The 20,682-nt window shown below is 39.7% G+C and overlaps 1 protein-coding gene across 1 annotated transcript; it reads left to right on the top strand.

Annotated features, from left to right (window-relative positions):
• The first annotated feature begins 327 nt into the window (after positions 1–327).
• On the top strand, positions 328–20,637 carry LOC119500148 (sacsin-like). Its single transcript, XM_037789660.1, has 8 exons — positions 328–702; positions 1,397–1,442; positions 4,321–4,408; positions 5,212–5,323; positions 6,731–6,877; positions 6,992–8,426; positions 8,562–8,650; positions 8,750–20,637. Exons 2-8 carry the CDS (start codon positions 1,402–1,404, stop codon positions 19,693–19,695), a joined length of 12,858 nt encoding a protein of 4,285 aa, XP_037645588.1. The 5' UTR covers positions 328–702; positions 1,397–1,401; the 3' UTR covers positions 19,696–20,637.
• Positions 20,638–20,682: the final 45 nt, after the last annotated feature.

Raw genomic sequence — 20,682 nt, forward strand, 5'->3', positions numbered from 1 at the left:
CATCCCCTGACAAAGGATTGCCTAACATTAAGTGTACATATACATCATTTATAATAATATCCTATCGTGGTTAGACTTGTGGTTCATTGTGTATTTGTTTATTTTTTTATTTTGCACAATTTAAGACTATACAACATAATAAAAATGAATAATATACAGTACAGGAAGAGGCCAAAAACCCACTGGGCTTTAGCCTCCACCTATAGAGACAAGATTAATATAAAGAAATAATATGACTATATAATAGTGATAACAAACAATTAGGACAGGATATATATAATAACAGCAATAACAATACAGTAAATATATAAAAAAAGACAACTGTGTGTGTATGTCTGTGTGTGTTACGTGGAAGTGTATGGTTAGTGTTTGTGAGGAGGATATTGATTTAAATATCTATAAAGAATTCTGGGAAATTGTGCTCAGATGAGCTCATAGTAACTGAATAATTGCGTTTCATTGTGCAGTTCAGGAGAAACAGGTCTGTCTTCAGCTTTGATGCTGCTGCCATCTAAAGTTTCGTTTCCTACAAATGATACTGAGACTTCAGCGGGAAACGAAAGAAACTAATGTACCGGGAAACGAGCGTGCTTTTAGGGTTGGGCATCAGCAGCCTTTATAAAGAGGAGAACGGATGGACCTGCGTTTCTTTGGCAAACTTGTGGACACCAGAACGGATGAGACTCTTCAAATATGACTGAGGTACAGTTGTTTTTTTGTTTTGTTTTTTTACTAATGTGTAGTTAATTACTAGCATCTTTATCAGCATAACTGAGTAAATTAACCAACATATTATATGGCTTTATTGGGGGGGGAATGATTCAACAATAAGGAAGTTAGAGTAACAGGAAGTTGAAAGTATTCTCTGAGATTAAACTCACAAATATACAAGAAAAAAATCTGATATTCTACGAGATTAAACTCACAAATATACATGAAAAAATTCAGATATTTTCTGAGATTAAACTCACAAATATACAACAAAAAACTTAAATATTCTCTGAGATTAAAATCACAAATATACAATAAAAACTCAGATATTTTCTGAGATTAAACTCACAAATGTACAAGAAAAAACTCAGAAATTCTCTGAGATTAAACTCACAAATATACAAGAAAAAACTCAGAAATTATCTGAGTTTAAGAAGTCTAGTTATCTCTTAGAACATTTGAATTACAATATGCTGAAAGGTTATTATGGATTTTTTGCCCGATGATGCCAAAAACATTCTGCCTGCTGCAGGTTCAACTATTAAGTGTAAACTCTAAACTTGAGTGCATGCAGGAGAGTTACTGACATTTAAATGGTCTGTGTGGTAGCAGGTGTGGCCATCACGTGGATAAAATGAGAAGTTTGTTCTGTAATGGAATGCACTGTCCTCTGACTCTCTTACAGCATGCATGCCAGGAAGGATGAGTTCCAAGACAAAGAAAAAAACGCGGTGAGTTGCACCTCTTTGTTTTTATGTTGGTTTATGTGCAAACTGAACCAACAATAGAGGAACATGCTATTTTGACCAAAGTGCACTGAAGCAATATTTGAGTTACTGACACTGATTTCTTAAGAAACTTAAGAAATCCCTAGCCATATGCCTCTGCACACCCACACAGGTGTTTTCAGATAATCTGGCTGATTAGACCTCTTCTCAGGACTGTGTGGGTGTGTAAAGACTAATTGATTGATATCTTCCTGTCACCTGTTGTTGCACCTGTAAGGGTGGGTGAAATGCATATTTATCATTATTAATGGTAGATGAAGATTATAATATGTTTTCATCATAGCTCACCTACCTTCACCCTGAGCAGAGGTCTAATCAACCACAATAACTGAGAACACCTGAGTGGGGGTTCAGAGGCTTTAAATGGAAAAAGAGCGTCATCCTAAAATCAGCTGAAAATTATGTTTTTTAATTTTTGACCTTCCTAAGCACCATCGTATTGTACAAAACATTAACGTTGTACCAGACACATGGATCTATGTCACTTTAACCAGTGAACCTAGAGACTTTCTCTGTTAAAGGTCCCATATTGTAAAAAATACGATTTTCATGTATTTTATATTATAAAGCAGGTTTAAGTGCTGTATAAATACTGTGAAAGTATCGAAGCGCTCAATATACAGAGAAATACACACAGCCCGTATTCAGAAATTGTGTGTTTGAAACAAGCCGTTAGGATTTCTGTCCATTTGTGATGTCACAAATCTACAATATTTAGACCATTACACGGTTTTAAGCGTAAACATTCTAAATGTGTCCCAGTTTATTTCCTGGTTGCAGTGTATGTAAATAACATCATCTGACAGGAAGCAAACATGGACCCAAACTGTTGCCAGGCAACGCAATTCCGTTGAAATGCACTAAAACGGAGCGTTTCAGACAGAGGGTAAATACAGGCATATTAAAGCAGACAGTATGAGGAAAATAAAGTTTTTTTTTTAACATTACAGCATTTAAAAATGTTCTAGTAGAAACACAAAATACAAGTATGAACCTGAAAATGAGCATGATATGGGACCTTTAAATCTGGTTTAAGTTTGGCATGGTGAGAGAAATGGGCAGTGACACATGCATGAGTATTGAGAGATCATGTTGTTGTCATGGCGATTATCTGTGTGTCAAACACAACAACTCAAGGACAACTTTTACTTGACAGGTTCATCCTGCAGAGTAGGTTCGATAAATAGACGTTGAAGAAACCTGTTGCATATGCCAATACAGTTTATGCACAATAATGAATAATTCGTTTAAAGGTCCCATATTGTGCTAATTTTCAGGGTCATACTTTTTCATACTGTTTACATGCTTTAATGTTAAAAAAAACATGATTTTCCTCATACCATCTGCCTGAATATGCCTGTATTTACCCTCTGTCTGAAACGCTTTAGTGCATTTCAACAAAACTGCAACGGAATTACGTTGCTTGGCAACAGCTTGGGTTCATGTTTACTTCCTGTCCGCTGATGTCATTCACATACAGGCTTCGTTGGAAATCACTTACCATGCACTACATACTCAGTATGTGTACTATCGTTCAACACACTTTTGTGTGAATAAACAATAGTACGTATCTTTTCGGATGCACTGAGCGGTAATTTACGTCATCACTTCCTGAGAGCCTCCTTGCCGGTTGGAAACGTGTAACCATGGAAACACGTACCAACTTCATGTGACCATGTGAGAACCAAAGTCAGAATTAATTAAAAAATTATATTTAATAAATATATATATAAATCTTATACTTACAGTTAAATTGAAGCGTTATCGATGTTACAGAGCTGTCCGTCAACGTCTGTTATGAACATTGTCATTACTACAGCATTGCATTGTGGGATATTTATGCCGCCGTAGTGTTCAACGTTGCATACTGTAATATTTCACCAGAAATAGTCTGCAATTCACGTACTATTGGTTTCATAATAAGGTTTCGAAGATACTGAAATATCTCACATACTGTTTAAGCGAACTAAATAGCATGTTATTAAATTTAGGACGCAACCAATGTGCAATCAGAAACAAACTGGGGCACATTTACAATGTTATGTTTAAAACGGTAAAATGGTCTATATGTTTTTTTGTTTTATTTTTGTGACATCACAAATGGACAGAAATCCTGACAGCTTGTTTCAAAGGCACAGTTTCTGAATATGGGTTGTGTGTATTTCTCTGTGGATTGAGCGTTTCTATACTTTCACAGTATTTATATAGCACTCAAACCTAATTTATAATATAAAAGACATGAAAATCTCACTTTTTACAATATGGGACCTTTAAATATATTAGTATAACTAATAAGATAGCGCTCATATTTGTACTACTCATGGTAAGTGAGGGCAAGTGCTGTGTGTTGGTGTAGAAATGAGAGCTTAGCGGCATGACTGATTATGCACAGTAACAATATATGACTATTTCATAACCATTTACAAGCCCCTATACAGGAGAGTTTTATTAGTCTTCTAGCATCCACCTGCATAAATTCCCTACATTAATTCAACTGTTTGTAACTAGTTACAGCTATAAGATTCAAAATTCACATCCATACCAGTCATGTTTTATGAGTGGACATTAGGTAGAGAAAGTGCCTTGTTTACAAAATACTAGTGAACATTTTGGCTCTTATTGGCCTACAAGGAAATAGTATCTTCTAATTTCAAGTAAAGCACTTTATGGCTAAACATATAAGTCAAATGTAGGTATGTGCTGGTTGAACTTGACTCTAATCCCAGCTCTTCCTACCTTAGTTGCTTCAGGAGGACTCACCCTGTGCTGATTTGAATTTTATCCCTTGTTTCTCACTCTTTAATCCTCCTGCTTTGTTTAGGACGTCCTTTGGGGCAACAGCGCCGCCCTTCATTGACTACCTGCAAGATATTCTACGTCGATATCCAGATGGTGGACAAATTTTGAAAGTGGGTACAATGCTGTCAAATATTGATTAACTATAATAATTACGTATAATAATGACTTTACATAACATTTCATATGTTTCTAACTGATGCATAGCATTATTCTTTAGATCTAGCTTATACACACCTGGAGTTTGGACGTCTATTTCTTTTGGTGTGACCAGCGTGGTTGCTAAACATGTTGATTCTGCTTAAATTTATATTGAATCCTAAAAACAGGTGATTTGTATTTGATTTACAGACATTTTGCATAAGAAATATGAAAAAATATTCAAATTGCTTTTTTTTTCTCCTGCCAATAAAACAACATTACATTCAATAAACGCATTTATCACATTAGTTTTTAATTGTTGATGTTAAAATGTTGAATTTGATTTCATTAGATTTTGCCTCAGTGGGTGTACTGAATAAACTGGTAACTCCATGTATATGATAGTCTATCAATTTCTCACTGCAGTATTAAGTTTCCAAGCCTCTGATTAGACGTCTAGTCTAGTGTAAGCTGGGTGGAGATGAGCCGGAAATAACATTTCACCAAACACAAAAAAACAACAATACAACAAAACCATCAGATAGGTGAGGGAGATGTCAATAAAGCGCAGTTTGTTCACGCCCACACAATCCTGAGAATAGATCTAATTAGAAGAAAACACCTGTGTAGGTGGACTAACTTTAACTATACTCGTGTGTAGCCCAGATTTGGAGCTTAGCAGAGTGGCCGTAGTGAAGAGGAACGTGGCGGCAAACCATGAGTGTTAACTTTGGTCTGCTAAGCTCTAATGGTTATTGTTTGTATTTGTCAACAGGAGCTGATTCAAAATGCAGATGATGGTCAAGCCACAGAAGTGATTTTCATCCACGATGAGAGAAGCTATGGGACTGAGAGCCTTTGGACTGATGCATTGGGAGAATACCAAGGTATGCAGGATGATCAGAGAATAGCCATGCTCTAGGGAGGTTATCATATAATTTTAACAAAAATGTATATCAGAAAATTTGATAATAGAGCAAATAGGAGGTAGCTTGATGACCGATGATTGGTAGCTACCAGCAAAAAAGTCCAATACTCAAATATCAGCCCTAGAGTTTGTATGTTCTGCTTGTTTTCATGTGGGTTTCCTTCCATAGTCCAGTGTGGTTGGCCAAAGAGGACATGTGTGTAATGTTTTTTGTTATTACCATAAAACTCTTTTTTTTTTCTTGACAATAACGGCTTCTTGCCTTTTCAGGCGATCCAACTCAAACTTGCTTCTCATGATCACTTGATAAGATGGCATTAGGGTCTGAGATGCTATATTGATTATAATAACAACAATAATTTAAATATTGCACATTGTGGATTAAAGTCAGGGCTATAAAGTGTCCAGACATTCATTTTTCATAAATGAATGGATCTGAGAGCTGCTGGAAGTGTTGAAATCTTTAAACTTAAATTTAAAACCTACCTATTCAGCTAGGCCTTTGATTAAGAATGGTTATTTCATTCACTTATTTTATTGTATTTATAATTATTTATTCAATTTTATTTGTATTTTATTAACCACTTATGGTATTTAAGTTGTACAATTTTATTCTATTTTATTAATCACTTAATTGATTGTATTTAAGTTGTAAAATTATATTATATGTTATTGTTATTTTATTAATCACTTACTGTATTTAAGTTGTAAAATTATATTCTATTTTATTGTTATTCTATTAATCACTTATTTTATTGTATTTAAGTTGTATAATTTTATTCTGATTTATTGTCTGTTATTTTTATTAATCTAGATTTTACTTCTCACTATTTTACTAATAATACTGTTATTATGGCTTTCAATTCTATTTTAGTGCTATTTATTATTTTATTGTCTCGCGTACGTTAGTCTCAAATTGTTAAATTGCTGAATTATTTTGTCGTTTGTGTTGTTTTTACAGTCCAACACTTTTTCAGTCTAACCTGTAGGAAAGGTGGAATACAAATAACGTTTGATTGATTAAATTCAGCAGACATAAGGAAGTCTCTCCATATGTCGCTGGTTACAGTAGACTGTGCTAACCATATTCACCACAAGACCCTAACATTAATTTTGATTGTAATAAAAGAACTTGAAGTGTACCCGTCTTAGTCAACAGTTTACAATATGGAGACCTTCTAGCAGAAATTGCCTTATGTCTACTGATTGTTTGTTTACAACCTCAGCCTCATAAACATTTTGCTCAATGCATTCTGGATAGACTTAAAAATAAGCAGTTACAGAGAGACCAGAGAGAATTAATGAACACACAGATGCATTAACCTAATGTCATAAGTACTTTTCTACTTTTTTTGTTTTTGCAAAGGTCCTGCTCTCTACGCCTACAACAACGCAGCGTTCACTGAGGATGACTGGAAAGGAATCCAGATGGCAGGGAGAAGTGTCAAACGCAATGACCCAAACAAAGTTGGGAGGTTCGGAATTGGCTTCAACTCTGTTTACCACATAACAGGTGAAACTACGTACAGATACACACGTATACCTAATTGTGTCAGTTTAAATTTGAGTCTTTAGAGAACATGCATAGTTGATTAATGGGACAATATGTGTTTTACTTTACTCACAGATGTGCCAAGTATATTCAGTTCAGAGCACCTTGGCATGATGGACCCCCAAGAAAAAATAATATTTGGAGGAAGACCAGGAGGTTTTCTGTGGTCTCTGGATGATGCAGAGCACCAAGAAGCTCTAATGTCTATGCATGATCAGTTTCAACCCTTTCGAGATATAGTTTCGCTTGTAAGCAGACCAGAATGGTCAGAAGTCATCATGGAGGATCAACACTTTGAAGGGACAATTTTCAGATTCCCCTTGCGCAAAGAGGCATCAGATATTTCAGATAATCTGTATGACTCTGACAAGGTGGTTGACCTTTTTGATAGCTTCATTGCGGATGCAGACTTGAGCCTTCTGTTCCTGAAAAATGTGACCTCTGTGTCCTTGATACATATCGACGTACATGGCACCGTTAACACCAGACTTGAAGTGAAATCCTCAGTCCCCACAGGTGTGGTTCTGGAGTCAGAAGATGAGTCAATAATCGAGGGTTCTACAAAGTTCAAAGTGATAACCCTCAACTCAGAAGACCACAAAGAAACAAAGTGGCTTCTGACAACCTGTACCATGAAAGAAGGCAACGTAGAAAATCTTGATTCACTTGCAAAAAAGTTGAGCTTTTTCCCTCAAGTTGACTTGGCATTCCCTTGTGGTGAGAAGAGAGACTGTGGTGAGAGTAGACTGAGCTGCTTTCTCCCCCTCCCAAACAATGAATCCAACAAGACAGGACTCCCAGTTTACATCAACGCATGCTTTGGCCTCACAGACAACAGAAGACACATCAAGTGGCAAGAGGAAGACCAGAAACACGACGAACACGCTGTGTGGAATGAACTGCTGATGAAGGAGGTGCTCCCACAGGCATACCTCACGATCATTAAAGATGCCATCAAACTTGCCCAAGAATCTGTTCTGCCTGTCTCTTCCGTGTACGACCTGTGGCCAGATATCGACCAGATAAAGCACAAAGAAAAATGGTATGGCGTTGCTCTGGATGTTCTTCATCACTTATTCAGACAGGAAGTGGCTGTCCTCTCTCTTGCCAAAGATGAAAGACAGTTTATCACTCCATCGGAAGCTGTGTTCCCCTGTAATGGTCCAACAAGCCCTGCCATATTGGCCGCCATTAAAAGGACTTTGGTTTCCTGTGAAGAAAATCTTGTCACTTTACCAGGTAGTGTTGCAAGAGCTATACATGAGGCCCACCCACACCGCAACACCCTAAAACATGTGACCCCAACTTTCCTAAGAGACATTCTCCGCAGGATTGGCGTGCACACCGTCTCTAAAGACGACAAACTCTGTCTTTTGGAGTACGTTTTGAGCGATGGAAAATACAAAGAGCTCAAGGGTCTTCAGTTGCTTCCACTCAACGATGGCTCTTTCAGATCTTTCACAGACAGAGAGGAGGACACTGCTTTAATTGACAGCAACGAATTTCCAAGGTAGGTCTTTAATTTTTGGTTAATTATTTAGATTTTAAAATAATATCTTTTTTGGTCATTCAATGTACACTAAGATAATATGCAAATGTCATATTTTTGTTACATGCACAATGAACAAACTTACCCTCTATGCAGAGTCTTGCTACCATACTGCAAACACCTCTTCATCTCAGATGATCTCAGTCCAGCCTGCAGCACCCACCTGAAAGAACTGGCCAGAAAAAGTAGGAATCTAATTTTATTGAACAGTGATTTAAAAGTTATTTACATCTGTCACCTGCTTGTTTTCACACTACACAAACATTTGTATATGTATTTTTCAGATTTATTCAAGGTCATCAACATTGACGCAGACCGGGTGGCTGAATATACAGGGAGGTATTTGCCACAGGACTGGAAGCAGACGAGGACGGGGCTTGTTACCTGGGACATCAGCAGCAGCCAACATCCGCCTTTAGACTGGCTCCAAGAATTCTGGAAATTTCTCAACACTCACTTCAAAGAGTTAAGTAATTTCACTGGAATGCCATTAATACCAGTCAGTCCTCTGTCTGTCAGTCAGCCTGTATCACTAGCAAGACTAGAGCAGAACACAACCCTCATTTTTCAGAAAAACAAGCAGGGGAACTTGCCGGAACAAATAGCTCAGTTAGTGAACAAAGTCGGTGGCACAGCGGTGAGAGGAAACGAGTGGCTCAAGCACGAAGACCTAGACTCATATGTTCTGTGCCCATCTCCAAAGAGTGTCATGAAAGTCTTGGTGAATTTAGTTTCACAGGATGTCATCAGAAAACTCGAGACTGCCTCTAACAGAGCACGAGAAGAACTGAAAGATTATCTCTCTCGTCTGGATTCTCTCTCAGTCACTGAGAAAGATTTGCTCTCCAAGTTGCCTCTGTTTCAAACCATGAAAGGATCCTGCGTTGCTGCTCAATCAAAACGGGCTGTGCTTCTAATTTCTGGTCTAAAAGTACCAACAGAGTTCCCCATGCCCGATTCAGTTGTGCAGTGTGCAACTGAGGCTGATCGCAGACTGTTGCAGCTGCTCAAAGTCGATCTCTTGGACACCGCCGAAGCAGCCAATCTCCTCGTTGACTGTATTGAGAAGGGGGCTTGCAGGAAAGAAGACACTGAGAAAATCATGACTTGGATTTTACAGCACGGTGATGTCCTTTTCTCTCAAAATCAGACCTTGAAACGCAGATGTAAGGACTTGAGCTTCATTGGAGTGAATGGAAAGCTGAAAAAGACCTCCAGCTTTTTTGATCCAAGAATTGAAACCTTTAAAGTCATCTTTGAGTCTGATTTCTTCCCCCCACCTTTATACACTCACACATCGCAGATGCTGCAAAGCCTAACAGATCTTGGATTGCTAAATAAAGAAGTAGATGTGTCACCTGAGCACGTCATGCATGCCGCCACACTGATTGACAGATCACATGTTGACTCTCAAACTGAGGCTCTCAAAAGAGCTCAGGTGCTCTTGAAGATGTTGAATACTAATGATCTGCTGTCAAAGTTTTCTCATGAGCAACTCAATCGCCTCAAAATGCTAAAATGGGTCCCATGTGCTAAGCCTGGTAATGACAAAAAATCTCAGACAAGTTGTTTCTTCTGCCCGGATGAGATAAGAGATTCTGTGTACGAGGACATTGTTGGGCATGTAATGCCTCTGGTGGGAAAGTTCAGTGACAGAGTTAGCAGCCAACTTGGTCTCAAACGCCTACCCCCACCTGAAAAAGTGATAGAGAATTTGTCAGTCTTGACATCAAAAGCACAGAAAATGAGTGATCCTGACACAAATGTGGATTTCAAAAGGAAGTTGCATAGCATTTACAAACACATGCAAGACCACATCTCTGAATTTTCAACAGTGATGAACAAAGACACACCCTGGATGTGGAGCCACAACAAGTTTGTATCACTTCAGGATGTGGTTCTAGACTACCCACAAAATCTTGATTTGAGCTCTTACATTGGAAAGGTGCCAAAAGAATTTCGGCCATACAAGAAGTTGCTCCGGGAGTTTGGCCTGAGAACGGTGCTTTCAGATGAAGAAATTGTTGGCATTCTTCAGTCTATCCAGCAAACCATTGAAGAAAGGCAACAGCCATTTGCAAGTCCCTCTGAGGTAAAAGTGTCAATAGAAATCCTTAACTGGCTTTGGAGAGAGAAGAAGACCGTTCAAGATGACATCCCAGTGCCAGTCCTCTTAGAGGGTGAACAACATACCCTTAAACCACTGTCAACAGCAGTCTTCTGTGATGTGAGCAAAAATGGGTTGAAAGAGCTCAAGTACAGCCAGGAGGAAATTCATGTCGTACATGAGGAAATCCCAATAGCAGCTGCTGAATGGTTTAACATCCGATTTCTCAGTACCTACATCCTCGATCCAGAGTTAGTGGGAATAGAACAGTGTGGACAATCTGAACCGATAACCACGAGGATTAAAAACATTCTCAAAGAGTATGATGAAGAAAGTGACATCTTCAAAGAGCTCATTCAAAATGCAGAGGATGCTGGGGCAGAAGCATGCAAATTCTTGGTGGATTTCAGAGTGCACAAAGACGCCCCCGAAAGTCTCATTGACCCTGACATGACACTTTGTCAGGGACCTTGCCTTTGGGCATTTAATAATGAGCAGTTCACAGTGGAGGATTGGAAAAATATTGTCAGAGTTGGTGCTGCCTCGAAGGAAAACAAGGTGGAAAAAATTGGAAAGTTTGGACTTGGATTCAATACAGTGTATCATGTGACAGATGTTCCTTCTATCCTCAGTGGCAACAGTCTTCTCATACTTGATCCAAATGTAACTCACCTCAAGAAGCACATCAGAAACAAAGCAATTCCTGGAATCAAGCTGGATCTCTCTCAGAAACGACTCTTTCATTGCTTTCCTGGTCAGTTTGGACCATACGAACGCATTTTTGATTGTAATTTCAGCAGACAAAGTCCCCCTGAGCCCTATCCGGGCACTCTGATCAAACTACCTTTCCGAACTGAAGAAGAGGCTCTTGAGTCAGAAATAAGTGCAAAGGTGTATCACAAACACAATATCATCACTTTTCAACAGCACTTAACTAACAATTCACAAACTCACCTGCTGTTTTTGAAGAACATCAATACATTATCTCTACAAAGTGTCTCAAACGATGTTTCAACTCCGCCAAGAGATGATGAAATCGAAACCGTCCTCACTGTCGCCAAAACCACTGTGAGTACAATGAAGATTCCTGATGAAACCAATGTGACAAAGCAGCATCAAGCTGAGAAATCATTGGGGAAACTTGATGGAAAATGCAAAGAGGTCATTGACTGCTGCACAGTCAACATTGTCCAAATAACCAGTCAGCAATCTGGTGTAACTGAAGTCCAATCCTGGCTCCTGTACAACTGCTTTGGGACACATCAGTGTTTGCAAATGGCTCTTCAAGGAAACAAGCAAGCCAAGTTCTCTTTGCCCATCGGGGGGGTTGCTGTGCCTTTGCAAAAAGATCCAGAAACTGGGAAACTGGCCCCATTACAAACGGATCTTGTTGGACAGGCATTTTGCTTCCTTCCTCTTTCCATTCACACAGGTCTTCCAGTCAATGTAAATGGAACATTTGCTGTGACGAGCAACCGAAAAGGTCTGTGGGAGAGTGGGGTGAAACATGACTGGAACAAAGCCCTTCTTCAGGATCCTGTAGTGACAGCATATGTTACTGCACTTTCGGCACTAAAGAAAATGTCTGAAAACGAGCAACTGGAAACTTACTGTTACCACACCTTTTGGCCTAATAGAGAGAAAGTGAGTGAAACTTTCAAGCCTTTGGTTGATGCATTGTACTCCACCATTGCTCAGCACTCCATTGGCCCAGAGCTCTTTAGTGATGGAGAACATTGGTGCTCAATGAACAATGCCATATTTCTACACGAGAGCATCGAAGAGGATGAAGACATCAGTGCACTTGCAGTGCAGGTGTGCAAGGAACATGCAAAAGCACCCAACCATGTTGTTTCCCTTCCACTGTGGTTGAGAAATAGCTTCAAACAGGCTGGCCTAGAGAAGGTTTTACAGAAGAGAACATGGAACTGGGACAAGTTTTACCAAGAAGCAGTGTTTAACAACCTTGGTACCATGGACCCTAAGAGTAGAGATACTCTCGTGCTGCATGCTATTGACCTTGATTTCAAAGAAATTGACAAACTACTGGTCAGATATCCGTGCATCCCTGCAAAAGGCGGACAGCTCCAGCACATCAGGAAACTTGTGAATCCGTCAGGGAAAGTGGCCTGTCTTTTTGAACCAGAAGAAGGACGCTTGCTTGGTGGTACCAAAAATGACTTCTGCTCCCCCAAAAGGATTCAACGCTTGTTGGAACTTGGAATGGCAAATGATCGTCTCCCACTGGAAGACATCACAGAGAAAGCAGGCACAATCACCAAAACCTGGAGCACTGACAAAAAGAAAGCATGGGGGCATTTGAATTGCCTTCTTGAACTTATGAAGAATCACATGAATGATGAAGACTCTCTCCATTGGGAAACACTGAGGATGACTGAATTTCTCCCAGCATTTTCCCCCGGTGATACAAAAATGGAAAGAAATGTCACACTTAAAAGGCCCACTGATATTTTTAGTGGCAAATGCTCCCCACTCGTTAGCATGACACAACATGTGCTGGATCATACCAATCTGAAAATACACAACACTGATCCAGTCCTGCAAATTTTGGGAGTCCATGACAGTCCAAGGCCTGAGAATGTGTTCCAGCAGCTGCAAGAAGCATGTGAGCAATCTCAATCCATTGACACATCCGTGCTTCACAAAATAGCGTGTGAATGCTATCATTTCCTGAATCAGTGGCTCAGTGATTCTGGGGACTCCACTTTCATCTCACAGAGGGCAAATTCATTCCCATTCATTCTTGTTGGCAGTACATTTGTAAATGTGACTCATGTAGCTGAGATTGGGCAATTTGAAGCAAAACCCTATCTCTATGTACTCCCAACTGCCTTCATTGATTTCAGGAGGCTCTGGGAAAGTGTAGGTGTTGAAAAATGTTTTACAACCAGTCACTTTCTGACTGTGCTCCAGGAGTTGCACTCACAACATGGTAAGAAGACCCTGCCAAAGAGTGACCTAACAATTTGCCTCAAAATTCTAAAAGGAGGGATATATGAGGCCAAAGAGAAAACAACGGTTGACTATCTGATACCCAATGCAGATGGCATTTTACAACCTGCAAGTGAGATGTTTTTCGATGACAGCCCATGGATGCCAGTCGCTTCAGGTGTCACATTATGTCACGAGGATATTCCACGTGTTATGGCTCGCCACTTTGGAATCAAAACTACCAGGCATCATACCCTGCAAAACCACGTAGTTGAGAACATTTCACCATTCGCTTTTGAGTTCGAACAGCAGGAAAAACTAACTGTACGAATTAAAAACATAATTTCAGCCTATCCAGCAAAAAAGGATATCCTTAAAGAGCTTGTCCAAAATGCTGATGATGCAGAGGCTACAGAGATTCACTTTGTTTGGGACAAACGCCAGCACGGCAAAGAAAAAACATTTGGGAAGAAATGGAACCAACTGCAGGGTCCAGCACTGTGTGTGTTCAACAACAAAGTGTTTTCTGATGCTGACCTGGCTGGCATTCAACAGCTGGGAGAAGGAGGAAAGCACAACTCTCCAGGGAAGATAGGAAAATATGGAGTAGGATTCAACTCTGTTTACCATCTGACTGACTGCCCATCAATCCTCACTGGAGATGAACTACTCTGCATTTCTGATCCCAATCAAAAATACATTGAATGCCATTCAAACAAACCACCAGCTGGCACTGGCTATACACTAGCTGACACTTTCAAGACCATGTACATGGATGTCTATGAATCCTTTCTTCCAGACAAATTTCCTCTTAAAGAGGGCACCATGTTCAGATTACCTCTAAGGATGGGTACCATGGCAAACAGCTCTAAAATATCACAGCAGGGAGTCACTGACCATGACATGAAGGAGCTGTGCTCTGCACTCTCTGAAGATCCTGAAGGACTTATTCTCTTTCTGAAAAACATCTGCAAAATACAAGTCCATGAAATCAATGAACATTCAGAGAAACTTGAAACAATCTTCATGGTTGAAAAAAGTCTGCCAGAGAAATTCAGAGAAAGTAAAGATGCCTTTGTAAAACTTCAACAAAATGCGCTACAATCTGACAAACCAATAACGCCAGACAAGGCCATTTACGGAACCGTGATTTCAACCTCTGACAAAAGACAAACTAAATGGATCATTGCAGAACAGTTTGGCTCATTCAAAAACAGAGAACTAACACTATCGGACAAACTTCCCCAAGCAGCAATAGCGGCGCGTGTGAGCACAAAGATGGGCAAAAGTTCAGATATACCACCATCCAGACCTATGATTTTTAATGGAGAAGCCTTTTGTTCCCTTCCTTTGCCAGGGAAAACTGGACTGCCAGTGCATGTCAATGCAAACTTTGAGGTAGATTCTGCCAGGAGAAGCCTTTGGAAAGAAGACGGGCAAAGTCTGAAATCTAACTGGAATGAATCTTTGAAACAAAATGTCATTGCTCCACTGTATGCAGATCTCCTTCATTACATCAGCCATAGCATTGCAGACAAGAAAGTTTCTTCTGCATGTGTTGAGTCATACTTCAGTAGCTCGTACTTGTGTTTTTGGCCAACTGTGACCAAAGATGTTGGTCAGGATTGGCATGAAATGATACATGAGGTATACAGATCAATCAAAGAAAGAGGCCTTAATATGATTCCAGTGTTGAGGAGTTCAACACGCGTAATTGCCGGCCGAGAATTAAAGGAGTACTCTTTTGACTGGTGTAACGTCAGAGAAACTGAAACAACTAAGGCACCACACCTGACACTCCCAGCAATGGAAGAGATCAATCCCATTTTGGAAGATCTTGGAATGACATTGGTTCCTTCTTCCATGAACAGAGTTTGGAAAAGTTTCAGAGCCGCTGGCATTGAAGTGAAAGATGTGAATCCTTCAACTGTGCAGACTTTCCTGAGAGAAAAACCCCTCAATGACCCAACCCAAACGGATGAGGATTTACCGTTGCCCATAACTGCCACTCTGATCAGAGATGAAACAAGATGTTCAAAGCTCTTGAGTTTCTGCTTAAAAGATTTCAACTGGAAAAAGGTCAACTCCAGTCTACTCGATGGGCTTCCACTTCTTCTCACAAGAGACAAAGTTTTGAGAGTGTTTGACTCACAATCTCCCAAGCTGATATCACGATATCAAAGTCTGTTCTTTGGCTACGAGGACCACTTTGCAGATTATCAGACCAACACAGCTCATAGTCATGCTCTACAAAGTTTAGGCCTTGTCAACAGTTTGACAGTTCCCTGTGCAGTGAATTGTCTGAAGCGGTTAATTAAGCAGCTTCTTCAGAACTGTGAAGTTGATCTACACAGTGGTCTTCATGTCCCAAACGAGACCATGTTGAAGTGGTTGAAACCACTTTGGATGTTCTTAACAAGTCAGATTAAACCTGCAACATCTAGTGGTGATGAACAAAGTCTGACAATAAGTGATGTGAGGAAGCTCTTCAATGACTGCTGCATTTTACCCGTTGTGTGTCCAAGTTTGAACAACAAGCACTTCCTGCAAGCAATGAAAGACATGCCGAGTGTGATTCAGTTCACCTCGGAAAAGGACATATCAGGCAGCCTCTTTAAACTTGGTTTTATGAAGCTTGACACTGTATTCTTCAGTGATATACATGTAGGCCTACATTCACTTCTATATGCTGAACTTATGGATGTGAATGATAAAAGCTCTGTGTTGGACCAGGTCTTCAACATTAACCACTCAAAGTTTTCCAAGCTTTCCAATGACGAGATGAAAGAGCTTCAGCTTTTCCTGCAGTCTGGAGAATCCAGGTCCAAAGACAAACACGAGTATCAGAGAAAGCTCAAATCCTTGCCATTATTTGAAACAATACATGGTAGCCGAGTGAGGATTGATGGACCAAGAGAGGTGTTTATCCTCAACAGCACATATTCAAAGACATTTCCAGATTTGTTCACCCTGTCCGACAGCAACAGCATTTTCCTCCAAAACAGTCCAGAGAACGGCAGTCTGTCACAAACATTGAACATCAAAACCCTGACTGACGTGGACTATTTCATGAAGTTCATCCTGCCTGTTGTACACACACTCACAGAGATGCAAATGCTTCACTGCCTCAAACTGTTACTGTCACCACAAATCAGTTATCCTCAGCACAAGGACAAAATCATCTCCTCAATAAAGAACGTGAAATTCATTCGCAATTCACAAGGCAGATTGGAGACGGCATCATACTACTTTGATGAGAGTGTTGAGCTATACAAGAAAATGTTGCCCCAAGAGAGATTTGTGCCTGCAAGATTTTGGATTGAGTTGAGTAAAGGAAATCTACAAACAACAAAAGACCCAAAAGACTTACTCAGAGACCTTGGCATGAAGCATGATGTGTCAAAAAAGGACATAATAAATTTTGCATCTCAGTTAGAATCAGAAGCAAAAGGAAACGGCCAACTTAAAGAGTTGAAACTGAAGTCATCATTAATTTTCAAAGCAGCCTGCGCTATAGTGAATAATGAAGAAAACAAAAAGGAAAAGTTGCTGGAGAGCATCGCTGACATCAAGTTCATTTTTCCTGTGAAAATTCGAAAAGAACTGTGCAACTATCACCAACCATTTGCTGCTGAGACAACTGCTGTTAAAATCAGAGGATCTTTGATGGAAAGCGATCCTAAGCATCAAGACCTGATTTGGTCTGCAATGCCGATTATACATCTACCGGTTTATAAGACAAAGAATCTCCTGAAATTGATGACAAATGCAGGAGCGCATGAACAACCACCCTCACACTGTGTAACCAGTAACATGAGCAACATCTGTCAGTCGCCTTGTAAAACTGACCAGATGATCCAAACCCGTGGTAATGTGTTTCGAAGTGCGTACGCCTACCTGCAAGCAAACGGGTTTGAAGGCCAACCATTGGCTGGTCTTCCTGTTGTGTTGGTTGAAAAAGACAAAGAACTTGTGAGGACTGATGATGCGTCTTTTTCACTCGACCATGAACTCGAGTTTAGACCGTATTTGTACAACGTTTCTCCGCAGGATGTCCTGTTCGCAGACTTCTTCAAGAAAATTGGTGTAAAGGACAAACCTACTGCAGTGCAGTACTGTAATGTTCTGGCAGCAGTTTATGCAGATTCCTGGGATAAACCACAACTAAACCCAAACCAACAGAAAACTGTGAAACGGGCTGTTGAGCAGTTTTTCAAGTTATTGAAAACTAAAGAAAGCCAGTCCCTTGTTGACGATGTAAAGATTTTGTATCTTCCTGCAGTAGATGGGAAATTATACCCATCATGCACACTCCACTACAATGATACAACGTGTGAGACCAAAAGGTTAGAAACAGCGCTGGAGAATAAGTTCCTGTTGCTCGAGAAACTCAGTGAATGTCATTTGGGCAGTGACATATATGTGCATCATCGGTTGCTGCAACTGCTGCCTCAGAAATTCAAGCCTACAATGCTGTCTCAATTCACTGAGGAGAAAGTGGTGGAAACAAACATGCAGCTTTGTGAGCTTGAGACTGACTGTGACTTTAGCGGATGGTTTGACAAACATCTGTCTTCCAGAGCATTTACACATGGACTCATTTGTCTGATCAGAGAGCAGTCTAAGGGAGAAATAACACAAGAAGATGCTACTGACATGTGCAAGAAGACCTTTGGCAGTATTCAGATTGTCTGCTGCAAAAGTCTGAAAACTATGCTTTGGGTGAATAAACAGCCACTAAACAAAACTGCCACTGAAATTGATGTTTTTGTTCAAAAAGGGCAACAAGGTTGCATCTTTTACTTGAAACACAAGGATGCCATGGAGCCCATGGTGCTAAATGACATCAATATGACATTGACAAAGGAGATTAATGCTCTTTTAGGGAACCGATTGGCATCAAATCACCTCCTAGTCCTTGGACAACTTCTCTGGTGTGACAGTCTACAAGATGTTCTGAAAACTCTGGCTAAGAATGGGATCCTTGACAGTGCTGAAACTGAAAGCCTTCGGCTTAATCCAACAGCGCCTGGAACAGAAATTCCAGAGGAATGGCATGACTCCTTGGACATGAACGTGCTCAATAACTTTGAAGAGGGGGAATATGTTGGCTACAGCACTAACGACAAGTACATTTATGCAGTTATTGTTGAAGAACTGCCTGGGCATTCTGGATCATATTCACAGAGATACAAAATAGAAATTGGAGAAGATGAGCCAATTGAAGTCAGTTGTCTTGACCTGTATCAGTTCAAACGACCAAAGAAGCCAGAATCCAAAGGGAGGACTTGCACATCTGCTGAAGCTTCTTGCATGGACCTGGTGCCACTAGTAGGAGCTGCACCACATTCTTCCCAACCATCAACTACCAGTTCGTCATCTACGAGATCCTCACCAGCCTCTATTGATGAAGCTAAATGTGAAATTGACAAATGTTTGACAGAGATCTGGACTCTTCCCGAGGAGGAGAGGCATAAAGCCATCAAACGATTGTACCTTAGATGGCATCCTGACAAAAACCCTGACTGCCAACTTCTCGCCACCGAGGCATTCAAATACTTGCAGAAACGAATTGATGAGCTCATCAAAGGAAATGGCAAAGGCAAAACTGCAGGCCCGTTCTCCCCAAACAGAAGCTCCAATTTCAGCAACTTCTATCAGCAATGGAATCAGGAGGCCAGGCATCACCGAGATGGCCGAGAGAGATTCTCTAGAGGCAACCATTCCTACAACTTTTGGACCCATAATGAAAATGTCCCAAGGCCGAACAAAGAGGAGGCCCAGCGCTGGTGCAGACAAGCTCGCTGTGATCTCAACGCCGCTGACAAAGAAGTTGGTGGGGCGAGCACTGAGTGGTGTCTGTTCAAAATCCATCAAGCAGTGGAAAAGTCTCTCATAGCTGCAACGTATAAAGGAGATGGTCAACATCCTGCCAGCAGCTCCATTTCAGCCCTTGCCAAGCAAGTTTCTCTCTACAACCTCCAACTGAGAGGTCTGCCTCAAATTGTGGAGAGTCTGAAGATGCTGGGAGTGGACGCAAAAAAGACTCAGTATCCAAACTGCCATCGATTTCCCCATATCCCAAATGAACAGTTCAAATCAGAGAATGAACTGTTGGCAGTGGAGCAGGCGTCTGAGCTTCTCCTTAAAGTGGAGGCATATGTGAATTAGGGACTCAAGACACACAGACGTGTCATGTTGGCAATTTAAGATATTTTGACATGATAAAAATGCTGTCAGCCATATTGTGATATTGAAACATGACTATAAACAAAATAACGGTATCATTTGTTGAACAGGACAGACATAAACATGACTATGTTATGAAAATGAAAAAGTTTGTGTTATTTGTGACTCATTACTGAAGACCTAATCATATAATCACTTTAGGTATTTGTTGATAAAATGTAAATATCAAAGCATTTTATGCATTGTTGTAAACATTTATGACAACTCACCGAGGACCAAAATAATCACTGTATGACTGTTATGAAAATGAAAATATGATTTTTTTGCAATATTATCATTTACAACTACTCACTTAGGATCAATATAATCACTGTATGAATTTGTTATGAAAATTTAAATATGAAGACTTTTCTTTGCAATGTTATCATTTACAACTACTTACTTAGGATCAATATAATCACTGTATGACTTTGTTATGAAAATATGATTTTATTTTTTACAATGTTATTATTTACAACTACTCACTTAGGATCAATATAATCACTGTATGACTTTGTTATGAAAATATGATTTCATTTTTTACAATGTTATTATTTACAACTACTCACTGAGGATCAATATATCTGTATGACTTTGTTATGAAAATATGTTTTTTTTTGCAATGTTATCATTTACAACTACTTACTTAGGATCAATATAATATCTGTATGACTTTTTTATGAAAATTAAAATATCAAAGGTTTTTGCATTGTTATCTTTTATATGTACTCATTTGCATCAATCTAATCACTGTACAACTTTGTTATGAAAATGAAAATATGATCTTTTGTTTTTGCAATGTTATCATTTATATTATAGTGAAACACGGGCACATAGAGAAATGATTGTGTTGTCCTTAGAAGTAAATAAATAAATAAAATGGAATTTTTGGTTTGTTATCATTTATAACTACTCACTCTCATATCATCA

The sequence above is a fragment of the Sebastes umbrosus genome, chromosome 13 (genome assembly GCF_015220745.1).
Source record: "Sebastes umbrosus isolate fSebUmb1 chromosome 13, fSebUmb1.pri, whole genome shotgun sequence".
Classification (NCBI taxonomy): Eukaryota; Metazoa; Chordata; class Actinopteri; order Perciformes; family Sebastidae; genus Sebastes; species Sebastes umbrosus.

Excerpts from the sequence above, each read along its gene's own strand:
- LOC119500148 (XM_037789660.1), top strand. The coding sequence starts at position 1,402 with ATGCCAGGAAGGATGAGTTCCAAGACAAAGAAAAAAACGCG. Across the intron at positions 1,443-4,320 it reads AAGACAAAGAAAAAAACGCG|GACGTCCTTTGGGGCAACAG; the intron begins GTGAGTTGCACC and ends TGCTTTGTTTAG. Across the intron at positions 4,409-5,211 it reads ATGGTGGACAAATTTTGAAA|GAGCTGATTCAAAATGCAGA; the intron begins GTGGGTACAATG and ends ATTTGTCAACAG.